Source organism: Saimiri boliviensis, chromosome 13 (assembly GCF_048565385.1).
Source record: "Saimiri boliviensis isolate mSaiBol1 chromosome 13, mSaiBol1.pri, whole genome shotgun sequence".
NCBI classification, from domain to species: domain Eukaryota; kingdom Metazoa; phylum Chordata; class Mammalia; order Primates; family Cebidae; genus Saimiri; species Saimiri boliviensis.
The window spans coordinates 78,374,342-78,390,637 of NC_133461.1; the positions used below are offsets into that span (position 1 = coordinate 78,374,342).

Below are 16,296 nucleotides of genomic sequence, written 5' to 3' on the forward strand. Positions count from 1 at the left end.
GGCTCACTGCACCTCGAACTCCTGGGCTCCAGAGATCCTGCAGACTCAGCCTCCCAAGTACCTGGGACCACCGGCGCTTGCTACCACTCTCATCTAATTATTTTTAATTTTTTTGTAGAGATAGGGGTGTGGCTGTGTTGCCCAGGCTGGTCTCGAACCCCTGGGCTCAGGAGATCCTCCTGTCTCAGCCTCCCAACGTGCTGGGCATAGTTATTTACCGACAACTCACCGTAAGCCAGGCACTGAGCCAAGAACTGTAATGCATTATTATTATTATTATTTTTACAGCAATCCTAGGAGGTGATTGTTAGGTGAAGAAATTGAGGCTTGACATTAGGTAATCTGCGCAAGGCGATGTGGCCCTGGAAATGAAGTCTGCTTCCCAAGTCAGTGCTTCGGCCAGCTCCTTCCCGCCATGTGACCTTTGGCAGCTGGGGACCCCATCCTCACCGACCATCTCTCAGATCAGATTCTCCACTCGCCTGCCCCTGCCCACGTGATCTTCCGCCTGCCTGGCCGCGCCAGCCCCGCCCCCGGCGCCCTGGTGCCCCGAGCTGCCAGCGCCGCGGAGGCCGGCGGGGAGCCGCGCAGCAGGTGGGGCGGGCGGTGTGGGCAGGGGCGGGGCCTTGGCCGTGACGGGCGGGGCCTGGCGGGGGTGTGGCCGGAAGCCTTAAAGTGGCCTGGTCGCCGGGGCGTGCCGTAGAGGCCGCCAGTCGCGGCGATCTTCTCCTCGCGTCTCGGGGGTCGTTGTCACCATGTCCCTAACGGCCTCGGCGGGCCGGGGCCTGGGGGCCGTGTGGTCCCCAACCCACGTGCAGGTGACGGTGCTGCAGGCGCGGGGCCTGCGGGCCAAGGGCCCCGGGGGCACGAGCGACGCGTACGCGGTGATCCAGGTGGGCAAGGAGAAGTACGCCACCTCGGTGTCGGAGCGCAGCCTGGGCGCGCCCGTGTGGCGCGAGGAAGCCACCTTCGAGCTGCCGCCGCTGCTGTCCTCGGGGCCCGCGGCCGCCGCCACCCTGCAGCTCACCGTGCTGCACCGCGCGCTGCTCGGCCTGGACAAGTTCCTGGGACGCGCCGAGGTGGACCTGAGGGAGCTGCACCGTGACCAGGGCCGCAGGAAGACGCAGTGAGTGCGGGCGGGGATGGGAGGGCTGGCCTGGGGAGCGGACCCGTCGGGCAGGGCGGCCTGGGCGCTGGACCCTTCGAGAGTAAGCCGGGCAGCAGCGGGGAGACCTTTCCGGACCGAGCCCGCGGCCGGTGCTGGTGTTCTCACCTGGCTTCCCCTTCTGGAGCTGTCCCGCCCGACTCTCTTAGCTTTGGGGCTTCTTGGAAGCAGGGGCCGTATTTGGGTGCCTGTGTGTGTGTGTGAGAGACAGTCTCTCCCTCTGTCGCCCGGGCTGGAGTGCAATGGCAATGGCACTATCTCGGCTCACCTGCAACCTCAGCCCTCCCAGGTTCAAGTGATTCTCCTGCCTCGACCTCCCGAGTAGCCGGGATTACAGACCTGCACCACCACGCCCGGCTAATTTTTGTATTTTTAGTAGAGACGGGGTTTCACCGTGTTGGCCAGGTTGGTCTCGAACTTCTGACCTCAGGTGATCCGCCCACCTCGGCCTACCAAAGTGCTGGGATTACAGGTGTGAGTCACCGCGCCCGGCCCGGAGCGCTTTTGAATTTGCTGGACGCCCCTCAGCTTCTGACACACTGTAAGCGCTAAGCGAATTTTAGATGAATTGCCACTATAGGTGAGCAGGTGTTTTCTTACTAGGGTGGGTAGCCTGTGTCTCTGATACGCGCCTCAGCTTGCGTGGAAGGCCTCCGGATATTTCACTGAATAGAACACTTCGAGCCGAGAATGACCGGGCCAGGGCGCAGGACAGATAAACCCGAGGCTTGAAACCCGCCGACACCCCCACCCTAAAGACTAACCCCGGGGGCAGCGCCTTTGCAATGCGGGTCGGGTCAGGTGGAGGTTGGGGGAGGGGAATGGCGTGTGCCGGCTGTCACGTGATTGCAACCCCCTTCCCCTACCTCGTACTTGCCTCGGGGGTTGGTGAAGAGAATTTGCCCCTCCAGAAGGAATGCTACAGTTGTGTGGTGTGTGACCTGGCCCAGCGTTAGTAAAGATTTCTTAGGGTTGGAGGGAGCCTGCGTGGGTCCTTGGCCGAGCAGAACTGGGCATTGTTTCTCTTTGGAGTTGGTAGATCTCTTCTCTCTGGTCCTAATCCTGGTTGGTGTCTGCTCACCTGTAGCTCCCAAAGATTGTGTCAGGGTATTTCACTTCCGAAGTAAAAACTGGGCAAAAGCCATTCACTCCAAGATATTACCAATTTATTTGTTCCCTTACACAGGTGTTTGGAAAGGGTAGTGCTTGACCCAAAGGAACTTTGATTATGTTCGTCTAGTATACCAAAGCTAGCCTCGATTAGCTTAGCTGATTACTTTGCTAGACCTTAACTATGCAGGCCTGTCAGTTAGCATCGAAAGCCTACAGTCTAGGAAGCCTACAGTTTAGGAAACACACTGGTTCGCTTTGTGTGTTTTAGATATACATAGCCTTTCAACTTTCCCTTGTAAGGGAGACAGGAAAAGCCAGAGCGAGTTGTCAAGAGGCTCCCTTTACTGTGGGGTGGGTTCCATTTCAGCATGCAGGCTTGCAACCAGAGTATCTGATGATGCACTTAGCTGGCCAAAGATGAATAGGCATTTCTGAACTCAGATAAAACTAGCCTTGATGTGAGGATGGATGGGGTATGTCACAGCATCAATTTACAAGCCATAAGGTGAGCAGTGTTTTTGCTAAGGAGGGGCTGCAACGATGCTGATCTTCATCTGATTAAATGACGCTGGGGGTGTGGGCCGGCTTCCCTTCCAGCTGCAAATGGGTGCTGTCGGCCATCTATTGTCTTGCGCCATCCCAACATGTGTGTATTCACTTCCTTCTCTGCCACCTGTTTCTTATGTGGACATTTTATCCCCTTGAGAGGCGGATCACATCTCCCTGCCAGAGATGGAGATGCCAGAGTCCTGGGTCCAGAGCCCACGGCAGCCCTGACTCATTGTTGGGCTTCTCTGTCCCTAAACACCCAAGTTTCCCTATTTGTACAGAGAGCATGCTGTCAGACTTAATTGATGTTTGTAAGATGTGTCTGGGTTCTGGATTAATGTGGCCAGTGTATTCAAGAAGTGATTGAAAACGTTCTGTAATGGCTTTGTGAGAGATTGAAACCTCTTTGAGTTCTCTTTTTTCAGGAAGAGTTTAGCCTCTGCATCTTCATTTTTCTCATTTTCTGCAATGTAACCTTAAACCTACATGGTTACTCCCATCTGTATGTGAACCGATCACCGCCTAGTCACAGTATTGACATGCAGGAAAATGGTGCTTAGTTGATTTTTTTTTTTTTTTTTTTCTTAAAATAACTGCAAAGGAAGGCTTCTTTGCACCTCTGTGAGTAGATGAAATTGCAAGCTTTCCATCTACAACTTTCTGGGACTTTCCAAGGTGCTAAAGGTGCTGTGTGATGCCCTGGTGCCCAAGATAGCTGAGATTTAAAGAATAAGATATGCAGGCCAGGCGCAGTGGCTCATGCCTGTAATCCCAGCACTTTAGGAGGCCGAGGCAAGTGGATCACAAGGTCAAGGGATCGAGACCAGCCTAGCCAAGATGGTGAAACCCTGTCTCTGCTAAAAATACAAATATTAGCCGGGCATGGTGGTAGGTACCTCTAATCCCAGCTACTTGGGAGACTGAGACAGAGAATGGTTTGAACCCAGTGAGTTAAGATCACACCACTGCATTCCAGCCTGGGCTACAGAGCGAGACTCCATCTAAAAAAAAAAAAAAAAAAAAAAATGCTGGGCACGGTGGCTCAAGCCTGTAATCCCAGCACTTTGGGAGGCTGAGGCGGGTGGATCACGAGGTCAAGAGATCGAGACCATCCTGGTCAACATGATGAAACCCCGTCTCTACTAAAAATACAAAAAATTAGCTGGGCATGGTGGCGCATGCCTGTAATCCCAGCTACTCGGGAGGCTGAGGCAGGAGAATTGCCTGAACCCGGGAGGCGGAGGTTGCGGTGAGCCGAGATCGCGCCATTGCACTCCAGCCTGGGTAACAAGAGCAAAACTCCGTCTCAAAAAAAAAAAAAAAAAAAAAAAAAAAAGAATAAGAATAAGATAGGCATTGAAAAGGCGGAATTTTAACAGAAGGGAATGAGTTGTACTAGAAAAGTCATTTGAACTGGTTATTAATAGTTTGACTCCATTTCAGATACTAAAAACAAGAAACAAAAACTAAAGTCTTGGTCTGTAGATATCACTGTGTGTGTGTGTGTGTGTGTGTGTGTGTGTGTGTGTGTCTGTCTGTCTGTCTGTCTGTCTGTCTTTGCCTTAATCTCTATCAAAGAAGAGTTGCTGCAACAGAGTGTGACTTTTGTCATGGGTCCAGAAGCTGAAACTCAAGGTGTTAAGAGCTAACCGTGCAAATATTTTCATTTGTTTTCTTGATAAGACCCCAGTGTCATTTATTCAGAGTCAAGATGTGATGACATACACTTTTAAAACACCAAACAAGGCTGACATATAGATTGGATGCATCTAATAGGGAAGAATGTGTGGCCCATTTGTTAGGGAAAATGGAAATGAATTGACTTTGCATTTACACATCTGTTAAGGGCCTGGGGTCTCAGTGGGTCTCAGATAAATGAGAATCAGTTAAGTATTGTGACTGCAAAACAGACATGAATCTAAGAGGTAGAATCGGGTGACCAACATGAGGGATTCTCTGCTCAGCTCTCTAGTCTCACGTAGTTTGGGATCCTAGACTGATGGAAACCTTTTTAGGAAGCTAGACATGGTGGATCCTACCTGTAATCCCAACACTTTGGAAGATCGAGGCAGGAGGATGACTTGAGCTTAGGAGTTCAAGACCAGCCTAGGTAATGTGAGACCCCAACTCTACAAAAAAAAAAAAAAAAAAAAAAAATTAGCCAGACATGTTGGCAGGCACCTATAGTCCCAGCTATTCCAGAGGCTGAGGTTCATGAGAAGATCGCTTGAGCTCAAGAGTTTAAGCTTAGGGTGAACTGTGATCAGGCTACTCTTCTCCAGCCTGGGCGACAGAGTGAGAGCCTGTCTCTAAAAAAAAAAAAAAAAAAAAAAAAAAAATCTCTGTGTCTATCTATCTACCTACCTACTTACCTACCTATATACCTATCTGTCTAAGTATATATGGCTGGGTGCGGTGGCTCACGCCTGCAATCACAGCAGTTTGGGAGGCCGAGACAGGTGGATCACCAGAGGTCAGGAGTTGAAGACCATACTGGCTAACATGGTGAAACCCCATCTCTACTAAAAACACAAAATATTAGCCAGGCATGGTGGCAGGTGCTGTAATCTCAGCTATTCGGGAGGCTGAGGCAGGAGAATCACTTGAACCCAGGAGGCAGAGGTTACTGTGAGCTGAGATCGCATCATTGCTCTCCAGACTGGGTGACAAGAACAATACTCTTTCTCAAAAAATAAATAAATAAGACTGGGCACGGTGGCTCATGCCTGTAATTGCAGCACATTGGGAGATGGAGGTGGGCGGATCACTTGAGGTCAGGAGTTCGAGACTAGCCTGACCAACATGGAGAAACCCTGTCTCAACTAAAAATACAAAATTAGCAGGGAATGGTGGTGCTTGCCTGTTATCCCAGCTGCTTGGGAGACTGAGGTAGGAGAATGCTTAAACCCAGAGGTGGAGGTTGCTGTGAGCTGAGATCATGCCATTGCACTCCACCCTGGGCAACAAGAGTGAAACTCTGTCTGCAAGAAAAATAAAATAAATAAATAAAAATCCAAATGAAAAACCTTTTTAGAACACTAAGAGCGACAAAATTTGGGGAAATAATTTCTTTTCTTTTTTTTTCTTTTTTGAGACAGAGTTTCGCTCTTGTTACCCAGGCTGGAGTGCAATGGCGCGATCTCGGCTCACCGCAACCTCCGCCTCCTGGGTTCAGGCAATTCTCCTGCCTCAGCCTCCTGAGTAGCTGGGATTACAGGCACACGCCACCATGCCCAGCTAAAATAATTTCTTAAGAATAGATTAAAACAAATATTTATGCAGCCTGCTGACTAGGCCATTGTGTAACTAAACACCATGAAACTTAACTATTTGGAGTCTTCCCCACATGAAGAGAGTGGGTGATGAAGGGCCATGTTCTTGTATCTATTAGGAGTCTAGGGAATTTGGTTGCCTATGAAAGGAGTTAGATATTTTAAAGGCTTAGATACTTTGAAGAACTGCAAGTGTAATAAGATGCTGAAATAAATTGCCAACAGAAATGTGGGTTATATATATAAAAAAAGCAAGGGCTAGACAGTTGTTTTTCTGGAAGAGTTGGACGCAGAGAAATGACATAGATGACCATAGCTGTCCGTAATTCACACATTCTAAGCAACGGGTGTTTGTTTTTATACCTTTAGGTTTCCTAAGCACATTTAGATTTTGCTTAATAGGTTGGAAAATTCGAGTAACGTTATTACTGATTACATTTTTCTTTTCTTGGAATTTCCCCTAAAGATAATATTGAGCCTTACTGGAAAACTCCCCAGGTCTCACGAAGCCACAGTCCCCTCCCACTCCAGTGTAGGAAACTGAGATAGCTCAGTGCTCAAGCCTGAATTCTGTGTAACTTCTAGAATAAACAACCCTAACCTACTTGTGACAGAGGAATGAAATGACTAAAACGGATGAGAGTCCTTCAGAATTGTTCTGGTGATGTGGAAGATATTCCATCATGTTTTTAAAATGGTATTGTTTATGATTTCATTTGTAAGACATTCAGTTAGTATGGAGAAAGTTCTGCCTGCGTTTTTTCCCCGCTTCTTGTTTATAAAGTTCGTTTTTTTTTTTTTTTTTTTTTTTTTTGAGACAGGGTCTCACTCTTTCCCAGGCTGGAGTGCAGTGGCATGATCACAGCTCATTGCAGCCTTGGCCTCCTGGGTTCAAGCAATCCTTCCCCATTAGCTTCCCGAGTAGGTGGGACTACAGGTGTGTGCCACCACACAGAGCTAATTTATTTTTGTTTTCTTTGTAGAGATGGGATGTCCCTGTGTTATTGGCTGTGCTTGAACTCCTGGGCTCAAGCCATCCTCCTGCTGTAGCCTCCTGAAGTGCTGGGATTATAGGTGTGTGCCACTGCGTGTGGCCTCATCCATTCTTGTAGTCAATATTTTTTAATGCCTACTATGTGCCAGGTGCTGGGTCTACAGTATAAACAATGGTGAAGGAAACAGGGATGATTTCTGCTTTCAGGAAGCCCAGAGCCCTATGGGAGAGTAGGCATTAAACAAATAAACATGTCATCCCAGCACTTTGGGAGGCCAGGGTGGGAGATCACCTGAGATCAGGACTTCAAGACCAGCCTGGCCTACATGGTGAAACCCTGTCTCTACTAAAAATACAAAAATTAGCCTGGTGTGGTGGTAGGCACCTGTAATCCCAGCTACTCAGGCAGCTGAGGCAGGAGAATTGCTTGACCTTAGGAGGCAGAGGTTGCAGTGAGCTGGGACTGCGCTATTGCACTCTTGCCTGGGCAACAAGAGCGAAACGCTGTCTTGATAAATAAATAAATAAATGCAGTGGGTTGATGCGGTCCAATTTATTTGTCAGAGATCACCGTGGCTCCTGGGTAGAGAATGGATTTGAAGCTGGCCTAACTTAGAATTAGAGGAAATGAGAGGCTGTTGCAGTAATCTAGATAGTAGATGGTGGTGGCTTGAACTAGAATGATGGCTGTGGAGGTGGACAGAGGTGGGTGGATTTCAGAAATATCTTGGATTGGGTATGGTGGGGAGGGAGGGAGAGGAAGTAATAAGAATGAACACATAAAATCAGGAACGCTTGGTGTTGAAAGTGAATCAGGAAGTGGCGTCTGCTTTCTTTCCCTTACAGTCACTATGATACCAGGGTGATGTCACCATTACAAAGGCAGCTTTGGGCCATGACACCTGTGAGTGGAATCTTCTGTTGGAGTGAATTAGTAGGAAATGCCATTGAAACCAGGGCATGTATGTATGTGTCTGCTGGTGTTTACTGATTCAGTATGGCCAGGTCTTTGTCTTGTTACAGCAGAGCTGCTGTGATCTCACTGATGTGCTCCCACACCACAGATGAAGTCACTGCTTTAAGGGATATAGCCGAACATAATATATAACAGTAGGAAAGTTAGACCCATAAATGAAAACAAATTCCAAGTAAGTGAACCAGTTAAATGTTTTTTGGATTACGAAAGGTAAGCGTGGAAGAGAGTCCCGTGCCTTTTTCATTTTACTGAAACTGTCTTTGGTTACAAAGACTTCTATTGTATTTCTATAACTCCCATCAGAGGAAGGTTTTTATAAATAGTATCTGATATGTCATTTTAATTGTAGTTATTAACTTAAAAATGTTATAATTACATTACAAGGAATCCACATGCTTATTAAAACGCCATCAACTCCAACATGTATTTGCTGACATTACTCTTCCTCTCCCTTCACGATCATCTTAGATAGCCATTAAGATACTCTGATTTTCATTGCTATACACCCTGGAAAATTGGGCTTCTTACCCTATACTTTTGAAGGAGGGACAGCTAGCTCTGGCTTAGCTCCAGAAGGATTCAGAAGCTCTAGCCCTGAATAGATAGAGTGATGGGAGGTCCATTTAGGCCTTATCTTCATCTCAGAGCACTTCCCTAGGTGGCTTTTGGCACAGATCTCTAGATCTAAGGGTCTCTGAATTCCAACAAAATTAACACCCAGACCCTCATATTGGCAAAGAGAGGGGTTCTGCTCTCCACAAGGTGTCCAGGCTCAGCTCTCAGGCACCAGCTGGCTCAGGAGGAGGCCAAGCCTGACTTTGCCCTGTTTTCTTCTGGGACAAGGACCATGTCTGTCGTGTCCTTTGCTGTGTGACCCAGCACAGCAGGGGCTCAATAAACGCGTCTTTGAAGGAGACAGTGGTTGTGGTTCCTGTAGGCTCAGGGCAGGCAGTCGATTGCCGGGGTGAGCATGGAGAAGCATTTAATCTTACATTTAACTGGGGAGATTACAGACTGGGGATGTCCGAAGTATGAAATCAAAGCTCTGCTTCTTTCAGTTTCCCAGTTTGGGGTATAGCTTCGTGGTCAGTGCCTCTTTCTTCCTTCCTTCTTTTCTTTTTTTTTTTTGATGGAGTTTTGCTCTTGTTGCCCAAGCTGGAGTGCAATGCCACAATCTCGGCTTATTGCAAATTCTGCCTCCTGGGTTCAAGCGATGATTCTCCTTCCTCAGCCTCCTGAGTACCCTTTTCTTAACACTGAAGAAGCAGGTTACCTTCTGTGGCTTGCTGGCTAATGATGCCTGTGGCAAAGGAGGCAGTTTTCACCGCTAATGAGACAGAAATTCCTCTCCTGCAGGGAGACGCCTGTTGATAATCTGTTAGAGGAAAATCAAGGGCTTTAGTCTCCCGGGTGTTCCTGAGGGACACATTTAGGAATGTGGCTGCGGAGAGAAAAAAGGCAGTGGTAATTAAGTATCTTTTCCTGAATGCTGGACTTTGAATGGCGTAGAGGGAAGGCATTTATAAGAAACCCCCCAAAAATATTTCTAGAGGTATGACTGCCACACACACTTCACTTTTTAAAAAGGACATGGCTAGCCTCTAGGTAGAACAATGAAGGCCTCTAGAAAGCCGGGTCTAAAGAGGTCTCTGGTTATTATGAAAGAATGGGCAAAGAATGGGCATCCTGTGTGAAATACAGTAGCAGCAGGCTGTCCCTTTTCCATTCAGAGACTGTGACATGCGGTTCACCAAAATAGAACTTTTCATTTTTACTAATCATTTGTTATTAAAACAATTTAGAAACGCTTTTGGTGTTACCGGGGCTGATGGCTCACACTTGTAATCCCACCAAGGTGGGCAGATCACTTGAGGTCAGCAGTTTGAGACCAGCGTGGGCAACATGTTGAAACTCCGTTTCTACTAAAATGCAAAAATTAGCCAGGCATGGTGGCACACACCTGGTATCCCAGCTACTCAGGAGGCTGAGGCAGGAGAATCACTTGAACCTGGGAGGCTGAGGTTGCAGTGAACTGAGATCACGCCACTGCACTCCAGCCTGGGTGACAGAATGAGACACTGTCTCAAAGGAAAAAAAATAAAGAAATGCTTTTGGTGCAATTTTTTCCCCTTCCTTTGGACTTCCCTTGCTTATGGAATAAATCACAGATACTCTGCTCCCTTGCCAGGAACTCTCATAGAAAGAAGTATGGGAGTTTATGTGGTGAGGAGGCGCTGAGTGTTCTCTGATGTTGGTCATGCTGAAGTTTGTTTTTCTTTTGTCCTGGTTAAGGGATGGTGAATCAAACGATTGCATTCTTTTTCCATTCTTTTTTTTTTTGAGGCAGACTCTCACTCTGTCACCCAGGCTGGAGTGCAGTGGCGTGATCTTGGCCTACTGCAACCTCCACCTCCCGGGTTTAAGCAATTATCCTGCCTCAGCCTCCCAAGTAGGTGAGATTACAGGTGCATGCCACCACGCCTGGCAATTTTTGTATTTTTAGTAGAGATGGGATTTTACTGTGTTGATCAGGCTGGTCTTGAGCTCCTGACCTCATTATCCACCCACCTCAGCCTCCCAAAGTGCTGGGATTACAGACGTGAGCAACTGAGCCCGGCTTCTTTTTCTATTCTTAAAGTCTCTTTGTGTGAGGACCCCACGTTGCCATGAGACACTGCTCTTTGACAGAACAAATAAATGCATCAGTGGCATTTACATTTGAGCAAGAGGTGAGATAATGGATTTGATAGTAGGATATTAACACGTGTGGCTTTTTGAGATAGGATCGAGCTTTGTAAAGAATTGGTAAGTCATGATGGTGAGTGTGGTAGACTGACGTGTTTAAAAATGAGTTCATTTTTCTAATTTTTAGAGAATTGTTAAAGATGCTTGGTATTTCCTTTAGTCTTCACGTACAAGACATTTCATATTGCTTTACACTTAGAAAACCTATATTGATTCATAGACTTAATTATGCCATCTTGGCACATTTCCAAGAGTTCAAGAGCCCTCTGTTTCTTGTCTGTTTCTTCCCTGTGTAGAAACCCTGAAGGGGTCCGTGAGGATCATGACATTGCTCCAGAAAGTATACATTGAGGGGCCAGATGCAGTGGTGGTTCAGTCCTGTAATCCCAGTACTTTGGGAAGCCAAGGTGGGAGGATCACTTGAGTCCAGGAGTTTAAAACCAGCTTAAGCAAGATGGTGAGACCCTGTCTCTACAAAAAATAAAACATTAGCAGGGTGTGGTGGCACACAGCTGTAATCCTAGCTACTGACAGGCTGAGGTGGGAGGATTGCTTGAGCCTGGGAGGTTGAGGCTGCAGTGAGTCATGATGGCATCACTGCACTCCAGCTTGGGCAACAGAGCAAGATCCCATCTAAAAAAAATAAAAACAAATATATATATATATATATTTTTTTTTTGTTTGTTTGTTTGTTTTTTTGTTTTTTTTTTAGTACACACTGATCATTTTTTTGTACATTTTTTAACTTTGGGAATTCAGCTGGGCGCAGTGGCTCATGCCTGTAATCCCAACACTTTAGGAGGCCAAGTGGAGGCGGGTGGATAACCTGAGGTCAGGAGTTTGAGACCAGCCTGGCCAACATGGTGTCTCTATTAAAGACACAAAAATTAGCCAGGTGAAGTGGTGGGCGCCTATAATCCCAGTTACTCGGGAGGCTGAGGCAGAAGAATCGCTTCAACCCAGGAGGCAGAGGCTGCAGTGAGCTGAGATCACGCCACTGAACTCCAGCCTGGGCAACAGAGTAAGACTCCGTTTCAAAAGATAGAGAAATAATTTTGGAAACTGTATAATACAAACCAATTTTGGAAGTGAGTCTTTTCTGTTCCCTTCAAATGCAAATCATTGTTATTTATATTTGGTGGGTAAGTTAGGGTACTTAGTAATACAGTCTGTCGAAACTGTTAATATCCTAAGTTCCCCTTTGATAACCATCTAAATGAGTAGATAAACTACGGCATATACCCACTTCACAGAATATCATTAAGCCATTCAAAATGATAAGTTTGTCGATCATAAAAGGCAATAATGTATAGTGTACTACAAAGAAAATTGGGTGTGTACAGCTAAGTAGTAATTATAGCTAAGACTTATGGCCAGGTACTGTTTTAAGCACTTTACATATATTAAGCCACTTAATCTTCCTAGCATTCTTATGAGGTGGGTGTTCCTAACCTTGTTTCAGAAGAGGAGCCTGGCCCACAGAGAGGTTAAATATTTTGCCTACGTTTTCTCAGCTGATAGTTGTTAAAATGTATGGGAAAAAGACTTCAAGAAGATTTATAAAAAGGCAATAGTCAGATTGGCGTGGGACTGAGTCAATTTTTGCTCTTTATTATTTTTTTTTTCAGATGGCATCTCGCTCTGTTGCCCAGGCTGTAGTGCAGTGGCATAATCTCGTCAAACTCCAACCTCCACTTCCCAGGTTGAAGCGATTCTCGAGCCTCAGCCTCCCGAGTAGCTGGGATTACAGGCGCACACCACCACACCAGCTATTTTTGTGTTTTTAGTAGAAGTGGGTTTTACCATGTTGGCCAGACTGGTCTTGAACTCCTGACCTCAAGTGATCCGCCCACCTCGGCGACCCAAAGTGCTGGGATTACAGGTGTGAGCCACTGCAGCTGGCTGTCATTTACCAGTTCTTAGAATTCAGTTTGGTGGCTACAAACAGCCTTTCCATGATGCTGAAGGGGCTGTTTTAGGGTTTCGGGCCAAAAAATGAGCCATGACCCATTTGCTACTCTTATGATTTACCAGTTTTTCCAAGTAGCTGACAATGGGCAGAGGGCAGGGTTGAGGGAGGCAAGGTTGGCTGCTGGGTAAGTCTGTGTTCAGAGTTAGGTGATGATGACTGGCTACCTTGTTCAATACCAGCACTCGTTAAACTGCATAGCTTCTGGAAGGTACACAGCACAAATGTTTTATAGGTCATAAACATTTCTGTCTGTTTGCTGTGCATTGCTTCTAGGTGACCAGAAGGAAAGACTGGACATTTTACCCATATGGAATAGCTCCTTTTCAGACCCTTTTTAAAAGATGTTTTCAACTGCTAACCACATACTTTTTAGCCTAATTTTTTATTTCCTGGGGAAGACAGTTCATGAACTGCTTTTAAAACTTCTTCATCTAAGAAAGATTAAGTGTGTCCTCTGTCCCACACTAGGTCAGGGGTGGTTCTGTTCTTCCTGCTTCTTTCCTCACTTGAGGCCATCATCCCCTGTGTCACGATGCCTGCTTAACGTGGAGATGACTCACTCTATAAGTCAGGGTTGGGATTTTGTACAGCAAAGGAAGTAGGCAGTCCTCACTGGATGTCCAAACTGGAGCAGAAACAACGATCCCTTGAAATGAACACTGATACATGTAAAATGTGGAAGTAATCAAGAGAGCTGGTGATCCTCTTTGCCTGGCCTTTCCTGGAGACTCCTATGTTTAATATGGGGATGCAGTATTTATTCACTTGCTGAACCGTCCCTAGATGGGTAATTCTGAAACCTTATTTGTACGTGAATTGTTATTTGTGATGAATTGATACTTTAGCAGGAGTGTCAGCTGTAATTAATTTCTCTCATTGCCCCAATGTAACAAACGCTTTGTGATCTTGGGTGAGCCTGTTCCCTATCCCATTGCAGGATCCGTTTTTTAGTCCTCTTCATTCTCTGTATTTCCAGCATCTGGCATGTAAAAATGTTGGAACTGGCCGGGCGCGGTGGCTCAAGCCTGTAATCCCAGCACTTTGGGAGGCCGAGGCGGGTGGATCACAAGGTCGAGAGATCGAGACCAACCTGGTCAACATGGTGAAACCCCGTCTCTACTAAAAATACAAAAAAAATTAGCTGGGCATGGTGGCGCGTGCCTGTAATCCCAGCTACTCAGGAGGCTGAGGCAGGAGAATTGCCTGAACCCAGGAGGCGGAGGTTGCGGTGAGCCGAGATCGCGCCATTGCACTCCAGCCTGGGTAACAAGAGTGAAACTCCGTCTCAAAAAAAAAAAAAAAAAAAAAAAAAAAAAATGTTGGAACTGAATCTCTGAAGGCATCATTTCTCTGTGTGTGTCTGCTCTCCAGAATGTTTTAAAGGGAGGAAACATGCTCATTTCAGCTGCAGAAAGATTATTTTTAAGACATACCAGTCAGTCCTTTATCAGAGTAATCTCGAATGCCTGCAGGGGTGCATGGGAAAGCTTTTCATTTCCCAATAGCAAGAACCACACTGCCCTGACCCCGCCACATTCCCACAGAAGGCCCCTGGGGTGGGATCAGCTCTGGGTGTGTTTGAGAAGCCAACTGTATGTTCTGAGGCACACGGCCCTCAGAATGGGGCATGTTGGATGGTCTTAGCTCTTCCAGAAGGACTGAAAAGCCCAGGAGATGTCACAGCATGCTCCAGGCATGGGCTCCCAGCGGGCTACCTGGGAGGTGGGTGTGCCCTGCACCCTGCTCTTGTGTGTGGGCATAGGCTTGTGTTTTTTCTGCCAGGTACTTAGTTCATTCTTTTTCTGTGTTCCCTGATTTCTCTTTATGAGACATCTTTTTGAAAGTGCCAAAAATGTAAATAATTTTTTGTATACTTTTAGCTGTTGCCTTTTCTTGGGTTTGTCCAAATAAAATAAAATCCCCAAAAACAAAAACCACAGAGTAGCCTGTTTGGATAATACACAGTTTTGCTTGTCTCCGGCGAGACCACCACTTGGGAGGGTGTTATAAAACTGATAATAGTGGTTGTCTCTGGCTCGGAGACTGAGGGGCGTGGAATCAGGAGGGGTACGAAGACGGAATTTTTCATCCTATACCATTTTGTATAATTTGAATTTTTACCCAATGTCTGTTATTACTTAAAAATATAGGCTGAGTGCAGTGGCTCACACCTGTAATCCCAGCACTATGAGAGACTGAGGTGAGAGGATCCCTTGTGGCCAGGTCAGGAGTTTAAGACCAGTCTGGGCAGCATAGCCAGACCCTGTTTCCAAACAAAACAAAACAAAACAAAAACTAGCTGGCCTAGCGGTTCACACCTGTAATCCTCGCACTTTGGGAGGCTGAGGCAGGCAGATCACTTGAGGTCAGGAGTTCGAGACCGGTCTGGCCAACATGGTAAAACCCTGTCTCTACTAAAAATACAAAAGTTAGCTGGGTGTGATGACACATGCCTGTAATCCCAACTACTCTGGAGGCTGAGGCATGAGAATTGCTTGAACCCAGGAGGTGCAGGTCGCAGTAAGCTGAGATCATGCCATTGCACCCCAGCCTGGGTGACAGAACAAGACTCTCTCTCAACAAAACAGCAACAATAACAAAAACTAGTTAGGTGTGATGGCACATGCGTTTAGCCCCGGTTCCTCAAGAGGCTGAGGTGGGAGCATGGCTTAAGCCCAGGATTTCAAAGCTCCTGTGAGCTATGAATGTGCACTGCACTCCAGCCTGGACAACAGAGCAAGACCCTGTCTCAAAATATACATGTGTGTGTATATAGTTTTTAGAAATTTTATGTCACTTTCTACATATCCAGAGATCCTTTCAATTCTTGCAGGACTAAGTTTAATGATAAGTAATGATAATTTGCTTATTGAAGGGATCATTTGGAGTTTTTTTGTTGTTGTTTTAAGATGAAGAATCACTCTGTCGCCCAGGCTGGAATGCAGTGGTATGATCTCGGCTCGCTGCAATCTCCACCTCCTGGGTTCAAGCAAGTCTCTGCCTCAGCTTCCTGAGTATCTGGGATTACAGGCACCCACCACCACATCCAGCTGTTTTTTGTATTTTTAGTAGAGACAGGGTTTCACCATCTTGGCCAGGCTGGTCTTGAACTCCTGACCTCACGCTCCACCTGCCTCAGCCTCCCAAAGTGCTGGGATCAGAGGCGTGAGCCACTGCGCCTGGCTGGATCATTTGATTTTTACTTTTGATAGGTGGCAAGATTTTTTCAGAATATGGGCTTAAAAATAAACCTGCTATATTGGGATTATGGCTCTCTTTCTCTGCACTTTGGACCAGGGAAATGGACCCAACCCTGATTTCTGAGATAATTCAAGCTTTCTTGGCCTATGTGAAAGATAATACTGGAACACACCCATGCCACTATCACATGTTGTGTTGCTATGCTGGGACTTTACTAATTATGAGCTACCTCTGTGAGGTGCAGGAATTAAGTGAACTGAAAACACATGGGCAGAAACACTTAGAAACTGAGTTGATCTTAGATACAAA

General features: G+C 46.6%; 1 protein-coding gene across 2 annotated transcripts in view; it reads left to right on the plus strand.

Annotated features, from left to right (window-relative positions):
* The first annotated feature begins 672 nt into the window (after window positions 1-672).
* Window positions 673-16,296, plus strand: part of RAB11FIP1 (RAB11 family interacting protein 1) — a 44,308-nt gene continuing 28,684 nt past the window's right edge. The window contains exon 1 of one of the 2 annotated variants that reach the window (XM_003938113.4): window positions 673-1,126. In XM_003938113.4, coding sequence (XP_003938162.3) covers window positions 756-1,126 — 371 coding nt within the window. In that variant the 5' untranslated portion in view covers window positions 673-755. The remainder of the gene's footprint in view (window positions 1,127-16,296) is intronic. The other variant, XM_010348702.3, reaches the window with a different exon arrangement.